Here is a 25,132-nt window from a genome sequence, read left to right as displayed (position 1 = left end):
CAAGGGTGCATCTGCATCAGTGAGGAGGGAGAGACTGAATGGTCTGAAGACAGGTGCACCCAATCAGCCTAACGACCCCAACACCAGGCTCCTGCAAGACGGCAAGGAAGAGTGGGAGGGTCGTCACAAAATCTTATCAGATGGGGGCCCTGTGGTCCGTGATCTAATTTGTGTCAGTTTAGGGGTCCTTGACATGAAAAAGTTTGAGAACCACCGGAAGTAACACAGAAACCAGCATCAAATCCAATACTCAAGGGTAGTTTACATTATGTTCAGGTTATCACACACACACACACCTCTGGTAGGCTACTGGTCCTAGATGCTTCTGTGAAAATCCAAGAATGAGTCTGCTTTCAGTCTTGGGTGCATTATGAGTACAGGCTGTGGACATTTTAAGCATCCGACAGCTTGCCTGTGATGATCCAAGCTCCAGTAATTGTCTTAAATGCAGTTAAATTTTGTGTAGGCTGTTGAATTATTGGCATTATGCCCATTAGGCTTTTTCGCTTATTGTCGAAGCCAAGTGATATTGTGAAAGCCGAGCGTTTCGTGGACTTAAGGTGTCATAAGCCGGGGTGCAAACCATTGCATTGCCTCAGCCACATCCAGATACACTCTGTTTTGAACAGTATGCTGTAGTGTACAACTACCTGGCAGGTTAATACAGTAATGGTTGAACAAAAGTCTGTGAGCATCATCATAAAAGTTAAAATGGGAGTTGATAGCCTAATAATTAGACATATTATGTAATACATATTTAACAGTTTTCAATGTATTCACTCCTGCTGTCATGTAGTTCTGAAATGATCATAAAATAGGGGCTTCTCATCCCAGCCACTGGTCCCAGCAGGTACTACATCAAGGTAGGAAAGCTCCCTTTGAGGAAAACGAAGCAATGCGCAATTGCGCATGCGTAGAACATTCGATCACTGCTAGTGTGTGTAGCTACCGCTAGCTAGTACGAATCAAGCCAACATGGAAAGAAAAGGTAATTACGAAGAGACATACACTACACACACATCAAGTAACGTTAGTCCATATGTTTGTTGAGACTATAGTTGATGTAATAGCATTCTCTGCATTTATCTTTTTAAGTTTAGTTCCGCTGCACGCTTTCAGATGGTGGAGGTCTGGAGGAATTGAACACGTCTGTCACGCACAGTGTAGCTAGAACTGAAGCAAGCTATGTTAGCTGTCTCAACATTAGCTTAGCTTCAATGAAACATGTCAGGATTAGCTAACAAGCCTCCTAGCTGCTTCAATTCCGCATGCCACATAAAACGCTGACACCACTAACCAGCTATTATTATATTTGCTGACTAGCGTGAGCTAGCCAGCTGAGTGCATGTAAGACGCATTCAAACGTTAAGCCTTTAGAAAGGTTACCCTAGCTTAGCTATCTAATGTAACGTTACATGGCTAACGTTTCCAGTATCAAACTGCGTCTTCCTGGCAGACCGACAATCCCTTTTTAATAATTCATATTTTCATTTTGGTAGTTGCAAACACACGGTAATTCAGTGCATGATGACAATAGTGTTTATGTGCCATAGGTATGCCAATTAAACCCCTTGCTCCCCGGACAGTTTGAGACCCCCTCCCCTCTTTCTCTTATCATTGAATGTCTGCTGGACAACAAACTACAACCCATATAACGATGAAATAATTGGCCACTTTTTTCTTTGACAGTTTTGGCACTCCAAGCGAGAAAGAAGAGGGCGAAAGCAAAGAAATCCATCAAAAAGTGAGTTGTTATTTCAGCTCAAGGTCGTGCTCTTTATGTACAACACAAAACAACAATTTTGGCTTCCCTTTTTATTTATTTTTGGTGGCTGGTTACTGCAGTCCTTCAGAGCTGGTCCCTCCTGGCAGTCTGACACACACGTGTTGTCTGACCGACACTGGTGTTTTAATCTATGATCGAAACGTACATGAGGTCCTTGATTGCAGTCAGACGTTGTTTTGGTCCATGATGCATCCATTGTTCAGTGCTGCAAACGATGAGAAACGGGGGGGAAGATGAACACTCCTGTTTCAGTTTCCATACCTTTTCATTTGTCTGGCAGTGAGGGCATTTGTGCATTTAAAGCAAATTGGTTTCAACGATTGTCTTCTTTTCAGCTTTATATTTTTGTAAGCTTTTGGCACATAGAATGTGCAGCGTGAAATAAACTACCTGAGGGCTATATCTGAGTCTGAATATAGTTCTGTAATGATTGGTATTCTGATCGTGTAAAAGTAAAGTCGGAAAATAGTCATTGTTTGCTTTACCTAACAATCTACTAATCATGCCATCACAGGCATCCCTCAGAGCGTTGCGTAACACCCTGGCCTGTGCTATATTTAAGAAGGAGAAGGATGAAGCCTGCATCAGCACACCGAAGCATGGCATTTCAATAGAAACAATCGCACCATTCATTGCAGATAAACGTACCTCTTGGCACCGTTATCGTCATCACCTAAACTCACATGCCCATTAGGAATTAGCTTCATATAATATCCAATAAATTAAATGTGTTGAATCGATAAACTTTGCATGCCACCACCATCCTTCCATGTTGAGCACTATAGAAGGGCATGCAGGCTTGAATGTCGTCTTAAACACAACTTTGAGTGGATGGGGTCTTTTAACAGTCCTAAATTAACGTTTGTATTTGGGTGTATAGATGCTCCCAAACATAAAGTGAGGAGCACCAGAAAAAACAGGAGCATGCACCAAAATGTGCAGACCTGCACCAGTATTTTTATTGATTTATTTTATGTATCTTTTATTTATTTATCTTGAAGGATGTGACTAACTTAATTTGTTGTCGCTCCCACACTTAAATTCTGGTATTCGTTGAGTTGATCCTTGTGTTCATGCTTCAGTAGCCACTGAAGAACTGTGACTTACTATGGGCATCAATAGGATTTAAGTCTGAGTCCTCTCAACAAATGTCTCATTAGACGCTTTTAAATTCTGCTAAGGCAATTATAGCCTAATGCATTTCAGAAGAAAAATCCAGCAAAAATAAACATTCCAATTCTTTTTTTTGCAAAATTCAATTAATTAATTCAGTACAGTAATTAGAGAGCCGATATGGCACACATTCTGTCACTGTGCACATATTGTACCTAGCAGTAAAACCTCTTCTCTGTCTGACTCAAATAATGAATGTGTCAGGCATGAATAAGTACAGATTATGTACAGTCATACACCACATTTTTGGCGATGACATAGTGTACACCTATTTAGCGGATTGTTTGTGATCTCAGCTCTCTGCCTCCCTAATTGGCCAACTGTCTTAATCTCTACATATTGGCTTGTTGGGTAACGCTAACAACTGAACTGTTGGCAAAACAGCTTATATATTAGCCTACATATATGCATAGACACATGTGCTTATGCAGTGATTTTGCAATGATCTCATAATGCATTACATCGTTGTATGGAAGCAGTCTATGTAAACTGCGTAGTGGTACATACTCCCGTCTTGTAATGCCATCTAAATGTATTTGAGAAAAGGTTTCTAGGAGTTGTGTAAAAGAAGTACTACAATGAATAATGAAGGCTGCAAATCAACTTGACTTTTAGGCAGTCTCTAGTTTGATGTAATCTATAATGGCATGTGTATTCATCCTGTCACTCCACATTGACCGTCTTATACAATCTTGATGCAATTGTTATATGCTGTAATGCTGCTGTTTACGTGGCTACTATGTTAATTTAATAAAGCTTATATTTGATTGGTTTGACCAGGACACATAATTACAAAGTATTTTTCATTGCTTGCACTGAAGACAGACAAAGACACCTATTTGGCAGTTGTACTTGTACCAACTGCCAAATTCAATTTTACGCCCTGTTACAGTGCAAGACAAAAGGAGTGGCGTCTGGCTGACTTGGCTTTCCAGTGCTAATAATAAAGGCAGAAAAAAAGAATACTGATATATTGCTGCCATGTTTTTCAGCCAATCACAATCAGGGTGTTGTTTTGTACTCGTCAGCACCAGTTGGCTGAGCAGGATTTGGGTGTGGTAAAGGTACCGGGTGGAGGCAATCAGAGGTGACCGCCGTGAAGAAGTTAGAAATTCCTCTTTCACCGCAAAACATCTGTTGAGTGGGACCTCTTGGAAGGAAATCATTTGGGTCTGGAAAGTACTTGAAAGTGTTGGGATACAAAAAAAATCAAGACCTTGAAAGTGCTTGAATTCATAAAGAGGTCCTTCAAAATCCTACCAGAATGTCTGAGTTTGAGCCTCGTGCGCTCTGTCATCTCAAAATTGACATATGATATGATTTGTTTTATTCGTCTGGAGTGCGGGGCCAACCTTGATACTTTCTTCCTATCAACAGTGTCACTTTCTGCATAGGCTACAAGCAAACAGTGGTTTAATCTCTGCGCTGTGTCATTGGCTGCTGTTGTTGGCTGGTCGCCTAAGTCAGTGCTTCTCAAAGTGGGGTCCAGGGACCGCCAGGGATCCTTGAGGGGGTTCAACGGGGGGTCCCCAGCAAAAGGGGTAATCATTTCTACTCACTAGAATTCCAAGTAACACAATGACTATTTTGCTCATGGGTTTCATACACTTTCTGTAATAAAACTAAAAGTGTGATGATTTTCCTAGTACCACTCTCCTGACCCTGTCTTGCAGGAGCATGGTGTGGGGGTCGTTTCGTTTACATTATTCGCCATGAAACAGGAAACGGTTTTTGAGGTACTAGTAGGGATGCTTGAAAACTCTTGAAACTTGGCACACGCATCAAAACAGGTGAAGATTTGTATCTGATGTGATATGGGTCTTGGGCTCGGGTGTGGCAAGAGGGCTGGATAGCTCCGCATCCTGGCTGCAGCACATCATGCAGCACAGCACACATCAAGGTGCAAGGGAGGTACCGATCATCGCTGCTTGCAGCTTTAATAATTTGTGATTGGAAAGTGCTTGCAGTGTATCAGTACAAGAGAGTGGCAACCCTGTACACAATGAAAATGACAGACATTATTATGATGTACTTCGATGGTTAATACTCAGAGGACCGGACAGGTCAGGAGAGCATGATATTATTATATATATATATATTATTGTCCCGCCTGTGTTTGTCCCACAGGCAGACCAACCAGCCCAGAGCTCGACAGGAGCAGCAGCAGCAGCAGCAGCCAGAAGCCTCGTCTCAAGAACCCGACGAGGAGATCCTCGGCTCTGATGATGAGGAGCAGGAGGACCCCAACGACTACTGCAAGGGTGAGTCCCCCGTGCTGTCCCACTGACTCTTTACCCTGTCCCACTGACTGTCCCCCGTGCTGTCCCACTGACTCTTTGTCCTGTCCCACTGACTCTTTGTCCTGTCCCACTGACTCTTTGTCCTGTCCCACTGACTCTTTGTCCTGTCCCACTGACTCTTTGTCCTGTCCCACTGACTGTTTGTCCTGTCCCACTGACTCTTTGTCCTGTCCCACTGACTCTTAGTCCTGTTCCACTGACTCTTTGCCCTGATTCACTGACTCTTTGTCCTGTCCTGTGTCCCTCTGACACGGGACAGGTTTGTTCCTATGAAGGTGGTGTCCCTCTTGACTCTTTACCCTGTCCCACTGACTCTTTACCCTGTCCCACTGACTCTTTGCCCTGTCCCACTGACTCTTTACCCTGTCCCACTGACTCTTTGCCCTCTCCCACTGACTCTTTGCCCTGGTCGAACCTGCTGCTGTTTTTCTTTAGTCAAAGTGTGTCCCTCCTCCTCCTATAGGCGGCTATCACCATGTGAAAATAGGAGACCTTTTCAACGGAAAATACCACGTGATTCGGAAACTAGGCTGGGGCCATTTCTCCACCGTGTGGCTGGCCTGGGACATCCAGTATGAACACTTTACTGCACACATCTTCCTGCTAACTGTTCTGTTCTGTTGTGGTGTGAGCTAGTACAGCGCTTCCTGTTTGTGAACACTGCCGGTTCTGTGATTGCAGGGTGAAGACGTTTGTCGCTATGAAGGTGGTGAAGAGCGCAGAGCACTACACAGAGACCGCCGTGGACGAGATTAAACTCCTCAGATCTGTGAGCAGCTGAGTTTGTTCATTTATTGCACATTGGAGCTTCAGATTCCGATTCAGACCACTTTATTTATCCCGGAACTTTATTTATTTAGCACTTTTCTTCATTGTTAAAGAAAATTAATTGAATTGAATAAAAACAAAATCTAAACAAAAGAATATAAACACAAAAGAATATTGTGACATAAGTACTCGCATATGAACAGCGATAAGCATGAGAACGTAAAGAGACATTAACAGAATAAAACACAGGGACAGCTTCTTCCCTGCTGCCATCCACCTCTTCAATGAGATCCGTAAGCCCCCACAAATCAGGCCTTTATGATTATGATTTATTAAAATGAGTCTTGAATCAGATATAATATAAAACTACACAGGACTCTACACATTAGTGCAGAGACTCATTAATAACATGGTTTTGCAGTACATGCTGCTGAAACACATGGTATATGGACAATAACAACAACGATGTGTTCACGCAGCGTTAGCCTGGTTGTAGCTACAGAGGGAAGTGTGACCAGTTTCTCCAGCCTACCCTGAGGAAGTGTGAAACCACATTTGTTTAGATTGTATTGTTCCTCCTGTTTTTTTTTGCCCAGGTAAGAAACTCCGACGTCGACGATCCCAACAGGGAGATGGTTGTCCAGATGCTAGATGACTTCAAGATCTCCGGTGTCAACGGAACTCGTATCCTTTACAGCCCTAATCATTTTAATGTTTCCTGATCTTTTTTTTTCTGGCTCAGATTTGGATCTATTGTTTTATTTCCCACTGGATGAACCGGAGCCTATAATTAATCCTCAGAAAAAAATGGTTTAGGCCGAGGATTATTCTTTCCCTTGGTGTCACATTTAGCTGGAAGGCAGCAGGCTTGTAACAATGTAAACAACAGGTGATGCACTGCACTGAATGGGGCCTCATGTATCACAAACAGACCCCCACCTATCACTAAACATGATTTGCGGGAGATGCCCCAAAAAAAACATCGCTGCAATTTGACACTCCCTAAGAACAGTAGTGTCGGCACTCCTATGACATGCCTTCTTTTATGGCCTTAAAGGATCTAGGGGAAAATGTTTTGGCCTGGTTTGGAACGTTTTTAGAGAACGACACCGCTAACGAGCTCCTAATGGGACTCTCGTTCTGGCTTCGCTCGCGTTCCTCTCTGTTGTCATCCTGACTTGTTGCATCTGTCAGATGTGTGCATGGTGTTTGAGGTGCTGGGACATCACCTGTTAAAGTGGATCATCAAGTCTAACTACCAGGGCCTGCCTCTGCCTTGTGTTAAGACCATCATAAGACAGGTAACGTGACACCCCCCGAGGATTCACACCTTTGTTTTGCACTTCCTCCCCCTAAATACCCGTCAGGGTTCAGTCACCGACAGCTGTCTTTTGCTCTCCGATCAATCAGTAGAAAAAAGGGTAAATAATGAATGAATACATTTTATAAATCAGTGTAACTATAAATACTAAATAAAGAAATAAATACATTTATTCCTAACTGGAAAGGAAAATATTTTTCATCGACAAATACAAAGTAAATGTATTTTTCATTCGTGTCTTTCTTTACTCATATATTGTCACATTTTGATTTATTTTCCCATCATCAACGTATGCCAATAAGGGGAATTGGTGTGCGTGTGGTATTGTAAGATTCAAGAATGGTAATCAGCCTACCGCTGTCGGTGAAGAGTCGGCCGCTTTTGGAGGATTGTGTCCTGGCTGCAGCCACATGGAAGAAAATGGCAGCAGAGAGGCGATCAATATCCCAGCTGCTCCCATGAGGCAGCAGACCACATGTTGCTGCAGCCAACAACACACATTCTCAGTCGGTAAATCCAAAGCAAGTCATCAGGCAGGGCATCACTTCAGGCTTCATTTGACCAGAAGTCTCTAGCTGTCATCGAGTGTACCGAGCCATCGCTTGTACCTGTACTTGTTGAGTCCGGTATAACCCACATGTGTTTGGTTGATGCACTGTCATACATATTTTCAACGTAAATAAATTTGAACTGCAGCAATAAAACGCACAATTCATGCATTAAAAACAAACAAGAAAAATGTACATTTAAGTATTTATTGCTCACTTTCTTTATGCATTTATCGAATTCATTTTATTTATTTTGATTTTATTTATTTCTTGATTGATTCATTTATTTTCTCTTTTCTCTAGGCACGGATTGAGTAATTGATTGATAGATGTGGCAGAGTTGGTCCTCTATATTCCTGAACTTTAGCAGACCTTTATGAAACGGATAGGACCAAATAAATGTAACTGTGCACACTTTCCTGTTTCCTTTCAATACATACTGTACGTCTTTCCAACGTTTAAAAAGTATTGAAGTAAACCGTTACTCATCTTGCGTGTTGTGCATTTCCCAGGTTCTCCAAGGCCTGGATTACCTGCACACAAAGTGTCAGATCATCCACACAGACGTCAAGCCGGAGAACATCCTGATGAGTGTGGATGAGCCGTACGTCAGGCGGCTGGCAGCAGAGGCCACAGAGTGGCAGAAGGCCGGGGCGCCGCCTCCCTCCGGATCAGCAAGTACGCCGGGATACAGTTTTCATATTCATATGTACATGTTATGAGTACAGTTTGATGATACTTTGTACTCACTTGATTTACTCTCATTTCAGTCAGCACAGCGCCTGCACCAAAACAAGTAAGTTACAACCATTTAATTTCTGCATGCCTGTGTGTGTAAGTTATGACAATTTAATTTGTGTGTGTGTGTGTGTGTGTGTGTAGGACCTCGGCCTCCCATATTTCTTAGTAAAACACACATGTATAGCAGTCCCTACAAATATGCAACTGGGAGACTGAGCCTTCCTCTGTTGCTGTCCTCTTCTTCACAGGCAGTAAAAATGTCCAAGAACAAGAAGAAGAAAATCAAAAAGAAGCAGAAGCGCCAGGCGGAGCTGCTGGAAAAGTGCATCATGGACCTGGAGGAGATGGAAAAGGTTCCAGAGACACGGGAGGACGAGGAAGAGGACGAGGACGAGGAGGACCCACAGTCTCCCAAGGCACGGGCCTGCGCCCCCCTCAGACAGGTGTCTCTTCTGGACGTAGGAAATGAGGAAACGGCAGGTGAGTAGCCAGCAGCACAGAACTTGCACTTCCTGTTTTTATTGTTATTGATTGTACTTTCGTTATGGCCATAATACAGTACTTAAATCTCTGGAATGAGTCATTTGAGTAGAATTATCAGGGTCCCTGCGGAGGTCTTAAAGTATTAAAAAAAAGCATTAGATTTTAAATCCTCAAAATAAGGCCTTAAAAAGTATTGAATTCTGTTGACAAAGATCTTAATTTTTTTCTTTGAATAAATGAATACCGTAACGTCATAAATAACTGTCAAATGTATAACATGTTTTTATGGTGCGACTAGGATTTTACAGGTAACGTTGCTGTGTTACGTCAGCACATTGCTTTGACAGCCATGTCCCGTGTCATTGTGGGATGTGGTTATATCCAGGCAGGCAAAGATGGTGGGACTAGTCAGTCATTCGGTCCCTCGCGGTTCGCAGGGGCGAGTGTGTGCGCGGTTAGCAGCTAGTCATTTAGCTCGGCGGAAGCGGAATTATTGCGGCAAGTGTCGTTTTGATCCGACGTGGCCGCATATAGGGCTTAAAATCCATACCGTTTAATCATTATATGCTTCATACTTTTGCCATTATGGCAGTGAAGTTGGCATTCAGTTTAATTTCTCAGTGGTATTAAAAAGGTCTTAAAAAGTCTTAAATTTAACTTGGAGAACCCTGGGGGTACCCTGATTAAACCCTCTCCTGTCCATTTTGGAGAGCAGTGTAAATGCAGAACCTCTTCTTCCCCCCCGAATGAATGCAGAGCTGACGAGGGCGGGACCAGAGGGGCTGTCAGAGGTCGACTGTAATGGCCTCCCCCATGTGGAGGCGGAGGAGAGGCAGGTCCAGCGGAGGGACGAAGACCAACACAACGGCAACACCACCGAGCCCACAGAGGAAGGCGGTAACCAGGAGGAGCAGCACAGCAGGTCCCCTCTTCACCCCATCTTTAACGGGCTGGACTCTGCCGAGCTCGAGGAGCTGGACACTGAGCCTGGAAGCAGAGGAGCGTACATGCGGGATGTGACTGAGGAGCTGGACACTGAGCCTGGAGGCAGAGGAGAGTACAGCAGGGATGTGACTGAGGAGCTGGACACTGAGCCTGGAGACAGAGGAGCATACAGCAGGGATGTGACTGAGGAGCTGGACACTGAGCCTGGAGACAGAGGAGCATACAGCAGGGATGTGACTGAGGAGCTGGACACTGAGCCTGGAGGCAGAGGAGCGTACAGCAGGGATGTGACTGAGGAGCTGGACACTGAGCCTGGAGACAGAGGAGTGGACAGCAGGGATGTGACTGAGGAGCTGGACACTGAGCCTGGAGGCAGAGGAGCGTACAGCAGGGATGTGACTGAGGAGCTGGACACTGAGCCTGGAGACAGAGGAGTGGACAGCAGGGATGTGACTGAGGAGCTGGACACTGAGCCTGGAGGCAGAGGAGCGTACAGCAAGGATGTGACTGAGGAGCTGGACACTGAGCCTGGAGACAGAGGTGACTACAGCAGGGATGTGACTGAGGAGCTGGACACTGAGCCTGGAGACAGAGGCGACTACAGCAGGGATGTGACTGAGGAGCTGGACACTGAGCCTGCAGGCAGAGGAGCATACATGAGGGATGTGACTGAGGAGCTGGACACTGAGCCTGGAGGCAGAGGCGACTACAGCAGGGATGTGACTGAGGACCTGGACACTGAGCCTGGAGGCAGAGGCGACTACAGCAGGGGTGTGACTGAGAAGCTGGACACTGAGCCTGGAGGCAGAGACGACTACCACAGGGATGTGACTGAGGAGCTGGACACTGAGCCTGCAGGCAGAGGAGCATACATGAGGGATGTGACTGAGGAGCTGGACACTGAGCCTGCAGGCAGAGGAGCGTACAGCAGGGATGCGATGAAGAGAGGAGCTCCTCGGGCCCTGGAGGAGGGAGAGCTGCAGCACAGCATGTGTCAGGAGGAGATCGAGGAGCAGCCTGACTGTCAGTATGAAACCCAGGAGGCCCTGAGAAACGGTCAGTCGCCCATCAGCATTACATCTGCTAACTCTGGACAGGTTCTGTCTCGTTTGCTCTGGCCTGTCTTCCTGGGAGGTTTTTGTAATAGCTGAGCCGTGTCAACTTTGAAATATTGATTGTAAAGATGGAGTGGTTTTGTAGTCGATGCTCAGGCTGTGCTTATCTCTCTCTCTCCCCCTCCTGGCTCTAATGCAGGTAAGCAAGCAGCGGGAGCCTTGCTAGTTAACCCTCTCGAGCCGGTCAACGCAGAGAAGATCAAGGTGAAGATCGCAGACTTGGGGAACGCCTGCTGGGTGGTGAGTGGTCTGCTATTTGGCCCGAGGCATTTCCTGATGGCTGAAGCCTTCCAGCGAGGGACTCATCCAATGTCTTCTACCTACCTCAATATAAATACTCTGAGACCTTCCAGCTCCTTTTTCGATTATTGTGCCGTTTGATTATTGATATATTATTGGTAATATTCTGATAGAAATGGTAGCACACACTTCTCATTGCCCTCTATCTGTAGTAGCTCTATAGAGAAAATAGTACACTCCCTTTTTTAAGTTGATAATACTGCAATTTCTACACGTTGGGAACAACAGCGTCTGTGGCCTCTGTCACTTGTCCATATTTTTGGGTTCTGCCCAGCGTCTGTTATTTAGGGGTGCGATTTTTCTCTCTCTCCTCTATCTCCCTCTCTCAGCAAAAGCACTTCACAGAAGACATCCAGACACGGCAGTACCGGTCCTTAGAGGTGCTGATCGGCGCTGGCTACAGCACACCAGCCGATATCTGGAGCACCGCGTGCATGGTGAGATTGTGCTGACGATCGACTCATTTGCATCATATCAGACCGCGGGGAAGAAAACGTACTCCACAAATATTCTAAACTCGCATGATATGGCAGCTCATTATGTATTCCATTGTGATAGATATTGATTCCCACACACACACACACACACACACACTGCGGTGTCTGCATCCAGTGGTGATGTTTCCTCCATCTATCTCTCTGCTGTCTCTCCTCAGGCCTTTGAGCTGGCCACGGGGGACTACTTATTCGAACCACATTCTGGTGAAGATTATTCCAGGGATGAAGGTACAACTCTCCCTGGACTTGCTGTTCCTAACCCGTTCTATATTTGTATCCAATCGTAATTGTGTAGAATTAGCTCTTTCTTTGTTCTAGCCTGTTCAGTAGTCTTTTTTTTAAATGCAAAAGTACGCCGATAACTAAGAATTGAACTGCTGTTTGTGGTAACTGTAATGCCTACTGTGAAAAGCTCCATGAATATTGAGTTTTCCGTGACATTGGCCCTCATTATTGTTTTAATTGTCTATATGAATAACTTGAAACATGCATGCATCTAGTAAGAGTTTCACAGTAGGCATGGCGATTTATATATCTCACTACACTTTACTGTGCAGTCCTGCACAGGCACAGCGTGCTTCACTTGTTCCCCCCCCCCCCCGCTCTCTCACAGTGTTTAACACTTAAATGAGCTACTCCGTTACACTGATTTCAAACGGTTTCCAGTGTTTATGAAACAGAAATTTAGCTCTAAGGAAACAGTATTGAGTCATGTGATGTTGAGTACCAGCATTCCTGTGTCTATTTCCCCTCTAACATGGGGGCCATATTTCTGGCACCACTGGAGATGGACCCATCCCCACTCCCTTACTCACCTTCCTCCATCTCTTCCTCACTCACTTGTCACCTTTCCTCCTCCTCCTGCTCCTCCTCCTCCTCCTCCTCCTCCTGCTGCTGCTGCTCCTCCTCCTCCTCCTCCTCCTCCTCCTGCTCCTCCTGCTCCTCCTCCTCCTCCTCCTGCTGCTCCTCCTCCTCCTCCTCCTGCTGCTCCTCCTCCTCCTCCTGCTCCTCCTCCTCCTCCTCCTCCTCTTCCTCCTCCAACCCCCTCCCCCTCCTCCTCCTCCTCCTTGTGATGGTTTCTTTGTTATCTTTGCCCGGCGGCTGCTCAGCTTGAGGTTTCTGTACTGATTGAGTCTTCAGGCTGTTTTATTTTTTACTTCCAGTACATGAACCCCTCACCTTCGCTTAACATTATACCACTGCTTTCTATGTAGCATGAATTAATTGGCTTAACTGAATTTTTCACACATTTCACTCATTTTCCACTGCCCCACTTAATCTACTATTGCATGTGTTGGTTTTAGTTTGTATGCCTTTGATGGTTGTGCCTTAAACCATGCTCATTTATTTCCATCTTACCGTACACCCTCCCCCTATTTCCTCCCCGTTTGTTGTAAGAAAGTGTATTGCCTATCTCTCTGTACGACTGTAAATAGCCTTTGTCTTCCGATACGTGTTCTTCATGTCATACTAGGCCATCACTCCATTTGTCCTAATACGTTGTTCCACATGACTCTTTTTCCATCTCTCTCCTGCCCTCCTCTATTTGCTATCTCATCTGTTCGCTGTTCTGTCTTCTCTCCAATCTGTTCCCCCCGACGACCGTTGGGTTCCTCTCCCTTTCTCTCCTCCTCCCCCCCTCCCCTCCTCCTCCTCCCCCCTCCCCCTGCCCTCCTCCTCCTCCTCCTCTGCTGTGCCTCGTTTCCAGACCATCTTGCTCTCGTAATCGAGTTGCTCGGCAAAATCCCGCGCCATTATGCTCTGAGTGGGAAATACTCACAGGAATACTTCACCAAGAGAGGTATGCCACGCCCTGTCTGTGGCCCGCCATGGGAGCGGTGGGAGGGGGGGGAGAGGCGGAGAGGGGTCCCTGACAGCACTTTGAGACACATTAAAGGGACAGCTCACCCTAAAATCCAAAATACATATTTTTCCTCTCACCTGTAGTAGTGCTATTTATCCATCTGTATCGTTTTGGGATAGTTGGCTGAGTTTTGGAGATATCGGCCGCAGAGATGTCTGCCTTCTCTCCAATACAATGGAACTGGATGGCACTCGGCTTGTGGTGCTCGAAGCACCAAAAAAAAAAAAAAAAACCTTTGAAAAACTCAACAGCATTGTCTCTTTCCAGAGATCATGACCCGGTTACTCAAGACAATGCACAGACTTTGTTGTGAGCAGTTTCACGTAGGAACTATTTTCTTTTGCAGTCTCATGTAGGAACTAGCTAGCAGCTAGCGGGTGTAGTTCCTCCGTGAAACTGCTCATAACAAGGTCTGTGGATTATCTTGAGTAACGGGGTCATGATTTCTGGGAAGAGACGTTGCCGTTGAGTTTTTCAAATGTATTTCTTTGGCACTTTGAGCACCACAAGCCGAGTGCCATCCAGTTCCATTGTATTGGAGAGAAGCCAGAAACTCTGTGGCCGCTATCTCCAAAACTCAGGCAACTAACACAAAACGATATAGATGAATAAATAGCACTACAGTTGAGAGGGGAAATATGTATTTTGGATTTTATGGTGAGCTGTCTGTCCCTTTTTATGGTTGTTGGTATGTGCAGGCTGATGGACACATTGCATCATAAACACAGACCAATAAATGTCAGCTACTGCAAAACGCTGCCATCAGACATGAATTTAAGTGTCAGTAATTCTGCCAAACATTGCCTGGCAGAGGTACGTAGCTGCTCATCTGTAACCCGAGGACTTGACTCACTGTAGAGGAAATGCTTGTTAGATCTGTTCCCCTCAGCTCAGCTGCAGAGTCGCACTTGTAGGGTTTCAGCGCGTCTTGCTCAAGGACACTTCAGCCGGGCAGCCAACCTGGATCGTCTGTGTAAAGGTGGTCTCCATACTCACCCCACTGCCACTGATTATGACCTTGATAACATAACCTTTGTGATCAATATTGTGCTTTGATTGGGCTTTTTTGATATAATCAACTATTTGTGTATGATGAAATGGCAATGAGACAACACCCAATGGCTGGGACATGTACTGTAGTATGCTCAATAACCACTCTAAGATACTTCTTCTTAAGTTTATGGATAAGGATGTAGTATAAAAACAAGGAATTCATAAGTAATAGTTTTGAATTCAATACATAAAAACCCCTTTACTTAGAGATGTTATGATTTTGATGTCCTTCACGAGTAGGAGATAGAATGCAATGAAACGTTGCTTTGAAATGGTAGCAATCATGATGTGAACCATTTCATTCTTCTGCTTCAATAATAACCTTTATTTTGTATAGCACTTTTCATACACAGCATGCAGCTCAAAGTGCTTCACATTATTAGAAGATGGATAAAAAGCCTGCATTGAAGTATTAAAGGAACAGGCCTATCACTAGTATTATCATATTAGTCAACAATTTGCCAATCCTAAAGGATTATTCTGTGTTTTGTGGTTATCGGCCCCTAGGCTTTTTTTGGCCTTTTTTGGCTAGGTAGGTTTTTCCGCATTGTTAGAAATGTGCTTTAAATTGCTCTAAATCCGATGAACCTTGGCTGGGGGGGGGAGTTGGTGCTTATATCAAGGATCTGAAAAGTTGAATACCTACAGGCATTCCTGGCCCCGGGAAAATACAAATGAAAATTAAAATCACGTGAGTTTCATCAGTGTCCAAAAATGGTTAAGTCATTTTCCCATTAAGAACCATTATAAACTGCAAAAAAGTGCTATTTTTGGGCCCCGAGACACTTTTTACAAAAATTATTTTTTTAACGCCTTCCTCCAGACTTTTTGGACTTAAGGCTTCAACATTTTAGTTTTTAGTATTTTTCAGCAGCTTGCAACATTTTCTCATGTTTTGCAGGCAATTTTGCTATAGCTAAAAAAATAAAAATAAATAAAACTGCAGGTACAGAGATAAAACTGGTAATTCTCACCTCACTCTCTTCATACACACACACACACACACACACACACACACACACACACTGCTGCAGGGCCCGCCCCTGGCCCGCCCACCCCGCCCCCCGACGCGCCTGTGAGTGGCAGGCGAACCTGCCACTTTTGCACTGATGCAAAATCCACCTGCCAGAGATGTGGGAAGCAGCCCTGCTCTGCCCATCCTGAACGCTCTCTCACACACACACACACACACACACACACACACACACACACACACACACACACACACACACACACACACACACACACACACACACACAACTTTGAGAGCCGCTCGGCTGGACCTCTTCCAGCCCCCACGCCGTTGGCATTGCGGGCTGTGGGCAGTCGGCACAGCGGGTGGACACCGCCGGGCTTGTGTGGAGCCTGCGAGCGCTTCGCTGTCCTCCTCCGCAAAAGCATATTCCGATCTTGAGGACAATCGGAATATGCTTTACGTTTGACCCGGTCGCACGGAAATGAGAGACAATCCTGACGAGGGAACGTGTGGCGCTTTTATACTCTGAGTCTATGCGGGTTTCTGCTCGCGGAAGTAAGGCCAAAATTCGGGGTGTTCACAGCCAGGCGAAAATCGTCCGCAGAGCCATTTTCGCTCTGTCACTCTTTCAGGAGCAGGCTACACTCAGCCCTCAGTCGCAGCTCACCAAACGTCTGGGAGCCGAGAAGGGAAGAGGGGGGAGGGGAGAGGGGGCGGGGCCGAGCCGGTCGTCGGCAGGCTGAAGAGTGAAATTTGAGCCGTGAGAGAAAGGGAGGGCGCGGGGCCGAGCTGGGAGCACGCACACACACGGACACGCGGTCCTCGCCAATGCGGGAAGCATAGAGAGAGGGAGAGGGAGAGGGAGAGGGAGAGGACCCGTCCTATAATCCAGCGGGGGGCTTTGGGGCAGGTGGGGGGTGACGATGCCTCATCGTTCGTTCACCGAGAAGATGAGACATTCTCCCGGGAGTGAGTTTCCTCATTGCAGCCGATTGCAGCTGGGCCGGAGCTCCAGGCTGCCCCCGGGGCTACACTCTGCTGCATCCCGAGGTCGGGTGCAGGGTGTCGGGCAAGCAGCAGTGCATCGCGCACCCCCCCTCTGGAGCTCACGGAGCTCCAGGAGCTCCAGCTTCTTCAATGGAGCCCCAGCTCTGGATTAAAAAAAAAAAAAAAAAAAAAAAAAAAATCCTCTCTGGAGCTCCAGGGGCGGCCATACTGCAGTGAGTGCCCAGAAAGGACTCTCCTAAGTGACCAAAAATGGTCTTAATGCAACTCACGTTTTTTTTTTTTTAAATTGACACTGCGTCAAAAATAAAAGAGGAACAAACACAATGTTGGTGACAAATTTTACATATACCCCTTGAGTGTTAATCCCACCCAAAAACTTTGGGTGGGAATTGTATTTTGTGGGAAATTGTGGAAAGCTGAAACAAACAGAAAGCATTTTCAAAACAAAGTGGCTTATAAAGGGTTAAAATTCTGAAAATGTATAAACATTTGGGTATGTATGATGTCATCTGAGTGTATAAGGTTTGGCAAACACAAAAAAAAAACTAAAAAAATGCACACATAACACGTTAACATATTGAGTGACCAAAAATGATCTATTGACATTCACGTATAGTAATAATTAATGTCACATAGGGGTTAAGCGAAGGTTTCCTAAGCTGTGGGCTGAGACTCAAATTGGCTCGCAAGCCTGTTGCTTTCGTCACCCACTGGAGCAGAAGGTTGCCTTAATGAGCCTGAGTCTCCCATGGCAAAACTGAAGATATTGATTTAGTCTAAGATGAAATGCTGGAAGCAGAAAACTCCATCTGTCGGCAATGTGTGATTTCCTCGGTTTGCACATCCAATGTCCACAACTAAACTGGCTGTGTGTCCTGTGTCAACCTGACCCCTCTTCTCCTCGACCCTCCACCCACACACCCAGAGTGGGCCAGTGCACCGGGACACTTGTCTGATGACTCTGTTTGTTTGTCTTTGTCTGTCCCCCCTTCCCCCCGTCGGCTGGGCGGCTCTGCTGTGTAGACCATATAGCGTTGATCATTGAGCTGCTGGGGACTGTCCCACGCAAACTCATAGTGGCGGGCAAATATTCCAAGGACTTTTTCGGCAAGAAAGGTAAAAAAAAACAACAAGATCATCAGTTGCTGCTCTTTGTTATAATGATCGATTTCTGTCTGTCCTTGGTAGGATCCAACCCTACTTCATAACAATGCCGTTGCACTTTAATCATATTATTTTCACACGTTACAATTCAAAGAATGTCCCTTCTAGATATTTAGACAGATTTACACATGATGTGTTAACGCTTTCATAGACTTAACAAGAGTGTCCGAGCACATTGAGAAGCATCCCTGTGTGTGTGTGCCAGCATGAAGGTTTATGGTGTGTGTGATGTAGTGCTGTCTGGCTGTCTGCAGGAGATCTGAAGCACATCACCAAGCTGAAGCCCTGGGGTCTGCTGGAGGTGCTGGTGGACAAGTACGAGTGGCCCCGCCAGGAGGCCGACTGCTTCTCTGACTTTCTGCTCCCCATGCTGGCACTCGTCCCCGAGAAGAGAGCCACGGCCGCAGAGTGCCTGCGCCACCCGTGGCTCGCCCTCTAGTGGAGCCCTCCACACATTGCACCTCCCTCCCCTTTTTCTCTCCAGAGACTGCAACAGATCACTTTCCAGTTTTGGGCATATCAGACGAATATTTATTTCTTTTTTTTTTGTTTGTTTACTTGTTTTGGATTCCTTACGTTGTCCTTGTTATTGAGGTAGTGCTTCTATATATGTTTGCTTTGTATTTGTTGGTTTCCTCTTTTCCTTTGTGCTGATGATGACGTGAGGAATCCAGTGGGTTGTATTACTTTGTGGTCATGTTGGCGCAAACTGCTGTTCTCTCTTCGCCCGCCCATTTAAGCAAACCTGCTATTGTAATGCTAGCGACTCGTCCTGGTTTGGTTTCACTCCTGCACTAAAAACCCAAACAAATCAAGGATATGTAGCCTTTATTGGTCAGTTTTGCCCCGAGGCAAAGATGCTATCCACTTTCTTTCTCCTACAATTTCATTAGTGCTGTTTTTTTTATGTTTTATCTTATATTTACACATGTAAGGCATCCATTTTGTATTTGTACAGTAGCATTAGAAAGTTGCACACTGGGCTGACATTTTCACTGACTAGTAGTAATGTAGGCTACAACACAGCATTTCTCCAGGCAGAATAATTTGTTTTAGTTTATTTTTGAGACATCCACTGTCTGATAATATAGGTCATAATTAAGTAGCCATATTAAAATCCATTTTCACTTGGTATTTAGTGTGGTCAATTATAATAAACAAGATTTTTCATTCTCATGGGAGGCTGGTATTCTCATACACAGTTCAGGAATAATTGAGACGTTCCAACAGGAAGCCCGATTTAAAGGGGGGGGGGGGGGGGGGGGAGTGAAAATAAACTGTATATACCTGTACCAAAGAGTTTGCCTTTATGTATATTAGAGTTATGGTATGTACAGTTTTTAACAAATCTTACTGTCTTAGCTAAAAAAAAATTAGCGGGGTAGTTGCGTTTTATTAAAGCGTTTGGAAGAAGTGTTCAAACTCATTTGTATGTACGGCCAACTGTTGATTAATGTAACTATTTTTTTCCATAGTGGTTCACAAGGGTTCTGCACTGGGGTTGTCTGTACAGCCCTGCAATGTAACAAATGGAAATATTTAAAATCCAGGCTACTAGTCTGAATACCATTTATGTTTTCTGTGGCGAGTACTTTCCTGCTGCATTGAAACGATTTTTTCTGTAGACATGGTGAGATCTGGGGTGTCCTGGTGCCTCACTTGGTAGAGCACGGACCACTAAAGGCCTAGTCCTTCAAGTGGCCGACCTGTGGTCCTTTGCCACGTCTTCCCCCTCTCTCTCCCCACCTTTTCTGTCTGTCTACAGTCCTATCCAATAAAGGCAAAAAAAAGCCCAAAAACATAATATAAAAAAAAAGAAAAGAAATTGTGAGACCTGATGTTACATAATGGTGTACCAAATTAGTTTGTGTATCATCTATTTAGGCCTGAGTTCTGTTAAATATACGCAAATTTGCATTACTCTGATTCAAGAGCATATAGACGTGTGAGAAGTCAATTTCCAGAACTTTGTACAACACACAATACACAATAAAACCGATGTGAACATGGAATGACGTTTCTAGCTTTTTTTCTCTCTCGGAGTTCGTAGGTTTATTAGCTGCCGGAAAGGAAATTATTACAAAAGCACAGTCAGTAGGCTATTAGGGATACACCATCGGTATGGGCCGAAAATGGCCTTGTTGACCTCAATCGGCTATCGGCAAAAAAAAAATGCCGTTCACCGATTGCAGTGGCTGATATCCTATCAGTTGGGTCATAATCTATCAGCTGGGTCACATAATTTGTTTGTGTCATAATTACATTACAGTATGATTGAATTTGTGCTCATTCAAAGATAGTGTGATGAAGGGCTCAAAAGACTTTAAAACAGGTCAGTTATTTGTTTCTAATGAAGATTTGTTTGTTTCCCTCTCAAAAAAGGCGTAAAGAAACAGCTATTGCACAAATTGTTATTTTAAACATCCCTAGTCAGTATGTCACTATAAATTAAAAAAAACATGAAAGTGGGAAAAGAAAGAACAGTTATCAATATAAACAGTTATGTTATAAACGGTGTTATGACATGTCAGAATAAATGTCTTTATTTATTTAACACAGACAATGCACATTAATCAGCTGGAGGGTAAACGCTCCAGTGATTTTCAACTGTATTCCTTGTGGGCAGGTGTGAACAGCCAGAGACTGGTTAAACACACTACAAACAGTTTTCTGACCTTGGAATATCACAGTGGCTATTTTCCCAAGCTTGAACCTCCATTAAAGTAAATCTGCATCTCATCCTGGCCTTGAAGGTCAATGTTAGTCAAGATTTATCACTCTGAAAGAGAGGGAAACACTCAGAAGCTAAACTGAATGCTGTAAGCACAAGACATTGGTGCTCCATTGGTCTGAACTGAGAAGTTACAGTAGTCATTGGCCTCAAAACGAACGCTACACAATACCCAAAACTTCCATAATACCATGTGTATTGGTCAAGGGTGTAAGTAACTAATGATATTTACTCTCATTACTTTTTATGGATACTCCTGTCATCACTTTAGAATTGTGTGGAAAAGGTCACATCCAACAACTTTATGTTTTCCGAAAAGTAACTCTGACTTTTACATTTGATGAACTACTTTTTACTCTTACTGAAGTTGATTTTTCCACCTTTTACTTCAAAGTAAAACATCAGCAAAGTAACAGTACTTATACTTGAGTAGTGCATTCTAGTACTCTTAGCCCTGGTAATAATCAATGCTCAAACCCCTGAAACGGCATGTCGTAATTCAGCTATCAAACAAAGCTATACAATACCTGGGCTCTTGCATGTTGGAGAGGGGTGATTTCCCCCCAGCCCCTTTGCCCTAACCCTCACCTGCTCCCTCGACCTCAAAGTCATCGGGCAGCAGCTTGTCCTGTCGGTTGCTGAGGGTGAAGGCGAGAAACGCCAGGATCAGGGCGTCCAGGATGCTGATGATGGCCAGGATGTAGGCCCAGCGCACCGTGCAGTTCCCCAGGCTGTACTTGTCTGTCCTCTGGCCGCACATCCTCTTCACCTCCTCGGAGTCCCAGCCGTCTGGGTAGATCAAACATCCCACCACCAGCAACACAGCTGAGGAGGAGGACACGGAAATGACAGACATGCAACAGTTGCCACTACACTTGTGTGCACTTGCTTTGATAAATATGAGGGGAAACGGTCTTGGCCCCAAGTGCAGGCGTTTCTCCCTAAAGTGCCATGGGCCTGATCTATGTTGGAGCATTCATGGCTTTACTGTTAGCTTGAACCAGCTGACTCATTCTCCTGTGACCTCTGACTTATTTAATTAACAACCTGTTTTCGTTCACTGGAGGTTTTGCAGCCACCTGATTCGCTATTTGAAAGAGCAGAATATGTGCGTTAAGAGCAGGTGAGTGTATGTTTCAGGTTTCCTCTGCCCTCAGTTTATAAGCCATGTCAGCTTACAATACAGCAGCTAACACCTGATCGTGTTACAGGTAACCGATCTGCCATCGATCGGAGGAGGTGTCAGAGTCTGGACTGAAACTGGACCCCAGTTGGCTTCCACACTGCAGAGCAACACATCCAGTAAACACACCGCGCCTGCTGAAACCAGAGGGGGTGGGAGGGGGCGGCTCATCATGTCAAGAAGAATTTATCACCTCATCCCTATATACTCAGTCACCGGACAGTTCACAACAGAGGCACATGCCCCATACTCGAGACCTATAGCTCAGTGCTCGAGACCTGCTGCTTCAGGCCTGAGACTCATGTAGGCCTACAGATTTTTTAAGGCGATAAACTGTTAATGAGTGTGTGTGTGTGTGTGTGTGTGTGTGTGTGTGTGTGTGTGTGTGAGAGAGAGAGAATTTTTCACAGTGGCCATTTTGTGTCGAGAAGGCAGGTAAAACACAGGTGCAAGCAACATTAATGAGGGTTTCCAACTTCCAATAATGGAAGTTGGAATCCTCATAATGAATAGCCTAATTGAATAATCACATCATGACACTTTTTAGAGGATGGTAGGTCTAACTTAAGAAGCCCTTAGGTTGAGCTCATCATGACCCCCCCCCCCCCCCCCACCCCCACCCCCAAAAAACGAATAAATAAAATCTAGGCCTATGTAAGTGCTGTATATATTGAATAGATATTTTCCAATGTTTCATCAATGTAATCACAGTCTTCTGGCAGCCTTTGCACAGTTTGCACACTGTCTGTAGACTACTGGCACCGCATCCTCCCGTACTTACCCGAGGCCAGCTGCATCCAGCCACAGATCGAATAGACGTTCCCGCGTTGCAGAAGAAGAACAGGCTGAAGCAGACCATGGTGCCCACGACCAGCAGCATGGCGGTGCCCACCATGAACATGGCCGTCTGGAAGGCTCCCGACGGGATGGAGCTGAAGTCCAGCACGCTGCCTTTGCAGATCAGCTCCGAGGTCAGCGCGTTCCCGATGCAGTAGCGGAACAGGCCGAAGTAGCCCGCCTGCGGCGTGTCGACGCTGTCCCCGATCCAGTAGGGCTGGATGAAGACCGTGATGATGATGATGACAAAGCAGATGGTGAAGACGGCCCACAGGACGCCGACGGCTCGGGCGTTCCTCACATAGTTGGTGTGGTAGATTTTGGCAGCCTCCTGGGCCGGCAACAGGACCTGGGCCGGCTTGTTCGGTTCCGGCTTGTTCGGTTGCGGTGGTTCCATCCTTGAAAGTTTGACTTCAGCTTCCAGAGAACTCGACACGAATCCAGAGTTGAACCTTTTCTTACAATGATTCTATCTTCAGTAAACCTGTAAAAATGTTTATTAAGCGGCTGCTAAATTCAATCCACACATCCCCTAATTTGTCATACAACACACACGTGTTGCTGCGCTGTCTGCTTTTGCTTGAAAGACCTTTCAGCACCCTGGACAGCAGCACCCTCTCTATCCCCCCTCTGCCTCACGTTGCTCTGACGTCAGAGTTGGAGGCCGCCTAGATAACGGACCACAAGATCACCACCACCACACACAGCCTAATAATAACTACTACTCTGTAACAACAATAATAATACTAATACGAATAATAGTAATAAAAAAGTAACAATGTATGTGTTTATTTGTAAATGTAGGCTACATCACAGTTAAGGCAGACAAAAACACATGGAACAAAGCTATTCATTACATAGGCCTATAACATAGCCTACTATCCAGAGAATTATGAAAACATAATTTGCAATTAAGTGTATTTGATGAAGGATCAATGTTGGATCCATCCAACAGTAAAGTAACACAATGGAGACAGAAAATGCAGCTGAAGGTGTCATGGAATGAATTATTCAGGGTAAGAAGATAAGGGAGGGGTGAGGAGACCTTGCTTGTTGCACCTAGCTATATGATCATAATTAACCACAACCCCCCCCCCCCCCCCCCCCCCCCCCCCCACACACACACACACACACACACACACACACACACACACACACACTCACTCCTCTATCTCTCTCTCTCTCACACACACACACACCCAAACACACACACACACGTACGTTGAGGTGATTTGCGAAATAACAGACCACCTTTCATCTCTAAGAAACCCTTTTTTTAATTAAATGTCTGTCTAAACAGCCTGCTGTATTAGACCATCTGTTTACACGGTTTGTCTTATTCAGACTGGAGACTCCTCTGCGGCAGACATGGCCCTATTATAATACCAACGCAATAAAAAGTTGACATTCAAGAAGTCTTACTTCAGTAGAACGAGGCTTGCAAGTCTTGGGCAATTAAAACAAGTAAAGTTTTCAACTTTTTGGGTCATTCTCTTATTAATCTCAATGCTGTGTTGCATTATTCATTGCATAGTTGTCTGTTATAATTTGGTACAAGGTTTCTTGAACTCACATATTTTGTGATATTTGTTGGCAAGACCTTATGAAAACCCATGGGGTTCCTCCTGACAGTCCCCCCCCCCTTTTTTTTTCTTGTTGTTGTTGCTGATGCACGCGATGCTTAAGATTTCTGTTTCTTGGCATAAGGTCTGCTTATCTGGGAACTTTCTACCAGTGACAAGAACAGAACATGGACACGATTTCCATTAAACATTTTGGATGGACCATGGTTTTGGATTGGTGTTGTTGTTGTTCAGGGCGTTGAGAGTGTTGAATTGAATACACAGCACGCGAGCAACGGTCTTATCAGAGTCTGTGTTAGCATGATAAGATGACTGAAAACTTAAAGCACATCGACAGCGTCTAAATGTGTCCTATCGGATCAGATAAGGGTGTATTCTTACATAACACTTTTGCCTAGGCTAGTGCAAAGTGACGATCAAGTTTTCACACTTTGACAATCCTGAAATAAAAAAGCGGTAACACTTTAGAATACAGCCCACAACTTTTAGAGGGTACAGTAAGGGTAACAAAATCTGTACTTACAGGGTAATTAATGTTGCTTTAGAATACAGCCCACGCCCTTGTAGTTACCCTATAGGTAGGTAGGCTACCTGATAGTTATGGAATAATAAGTTATCCTAAATTGACGATTGATTCTCATAGGTCATAGCCTACATCCCCTTAAACAACAGAATAGGTACCCGGTAGTTACAAGAATGGGGTACGGGAATAAGTTGACCATAAGTCCCCCTTTATTACCCCCCTTATTCCATGAA

The 25,132-nt window shown here is 45.0% G+C and overlaps 2 protein-coding genes across 2 annotated transcripts; one reads left to right on the top strand and one right to left on the bottom strand.

The window, feature by feature from the left end:
• Window positions 1–937: 937 nt before the first annotated feature.
• srpk1a (SRSF protein kinase 1a) lies at window positions 938–20,042 on the top strand. The gene is made up of 16 exons (XM_083639427.1): window positions 938–988; window positions 1,690–1,744; window positions 5,087–5,220; window positions 5,723–5,831; window positions 5,941–6,028; window positions 6,624–6,711; window positions 7,222–7,328; window positions 8,409–8,574; window positions 8,667–8,692; window positions 8,886–9,117; window positions 9,877–11,121; window positions 11,320–11,420; window positions 11,810–11,917; window positions 12,136–12,205; window positions 17,902–17,994; window positions 18,297–20,042. Exons 1-16 carry the CDS (start codon window positions 976–978, stop codon window positions 18,479–18,481), a joined length of 2,820 nt encoding a protein of 939 aa, XP_083495553.1. The 5' UTR covers window positions 938–975; the 3' UTR covers window positions 18,482–20,042.
• Window positions 20,043–20,816: 774 nt separating this feature from the next.
• Window positions 20,817–23,190, bottom strand: lhfpl5b (LHFPL tetraspan subfamily member 5b; the record flags this gene model as incomplete). The annotated part of the gene is given in 4 exon segments (XM_083639262.1): window positions 20,817–20,821; window positions 21,362–21,598; window positions 22,738–22,776; window positions 22,779–23,190. Coding segments are annotated over 4 exon segments (693 nt in total).
• Window positions 23,191–25,132: the final 1,942 nt, after the last annotated feature.

The sequence above is a fragment of the Poromitra crassiceps genome, assembly GCF_964638095.1.
Source record: "Poromitra crassiceps genome assembly, chromosome: 6".
Classification (NCBI taxonomy): domain Eukaryota; kingdom Metazoa; phylum Chordata; class Actinopteri; order Beryciformes; family Melamphaidae; genus Poromitra; species Poromitra crassiceps.
The sequence above is the reverse complement of the archived record's forward strand: the minus strand, read 5'-3'. Positions and strand labels throughout refer to the sequence as shown.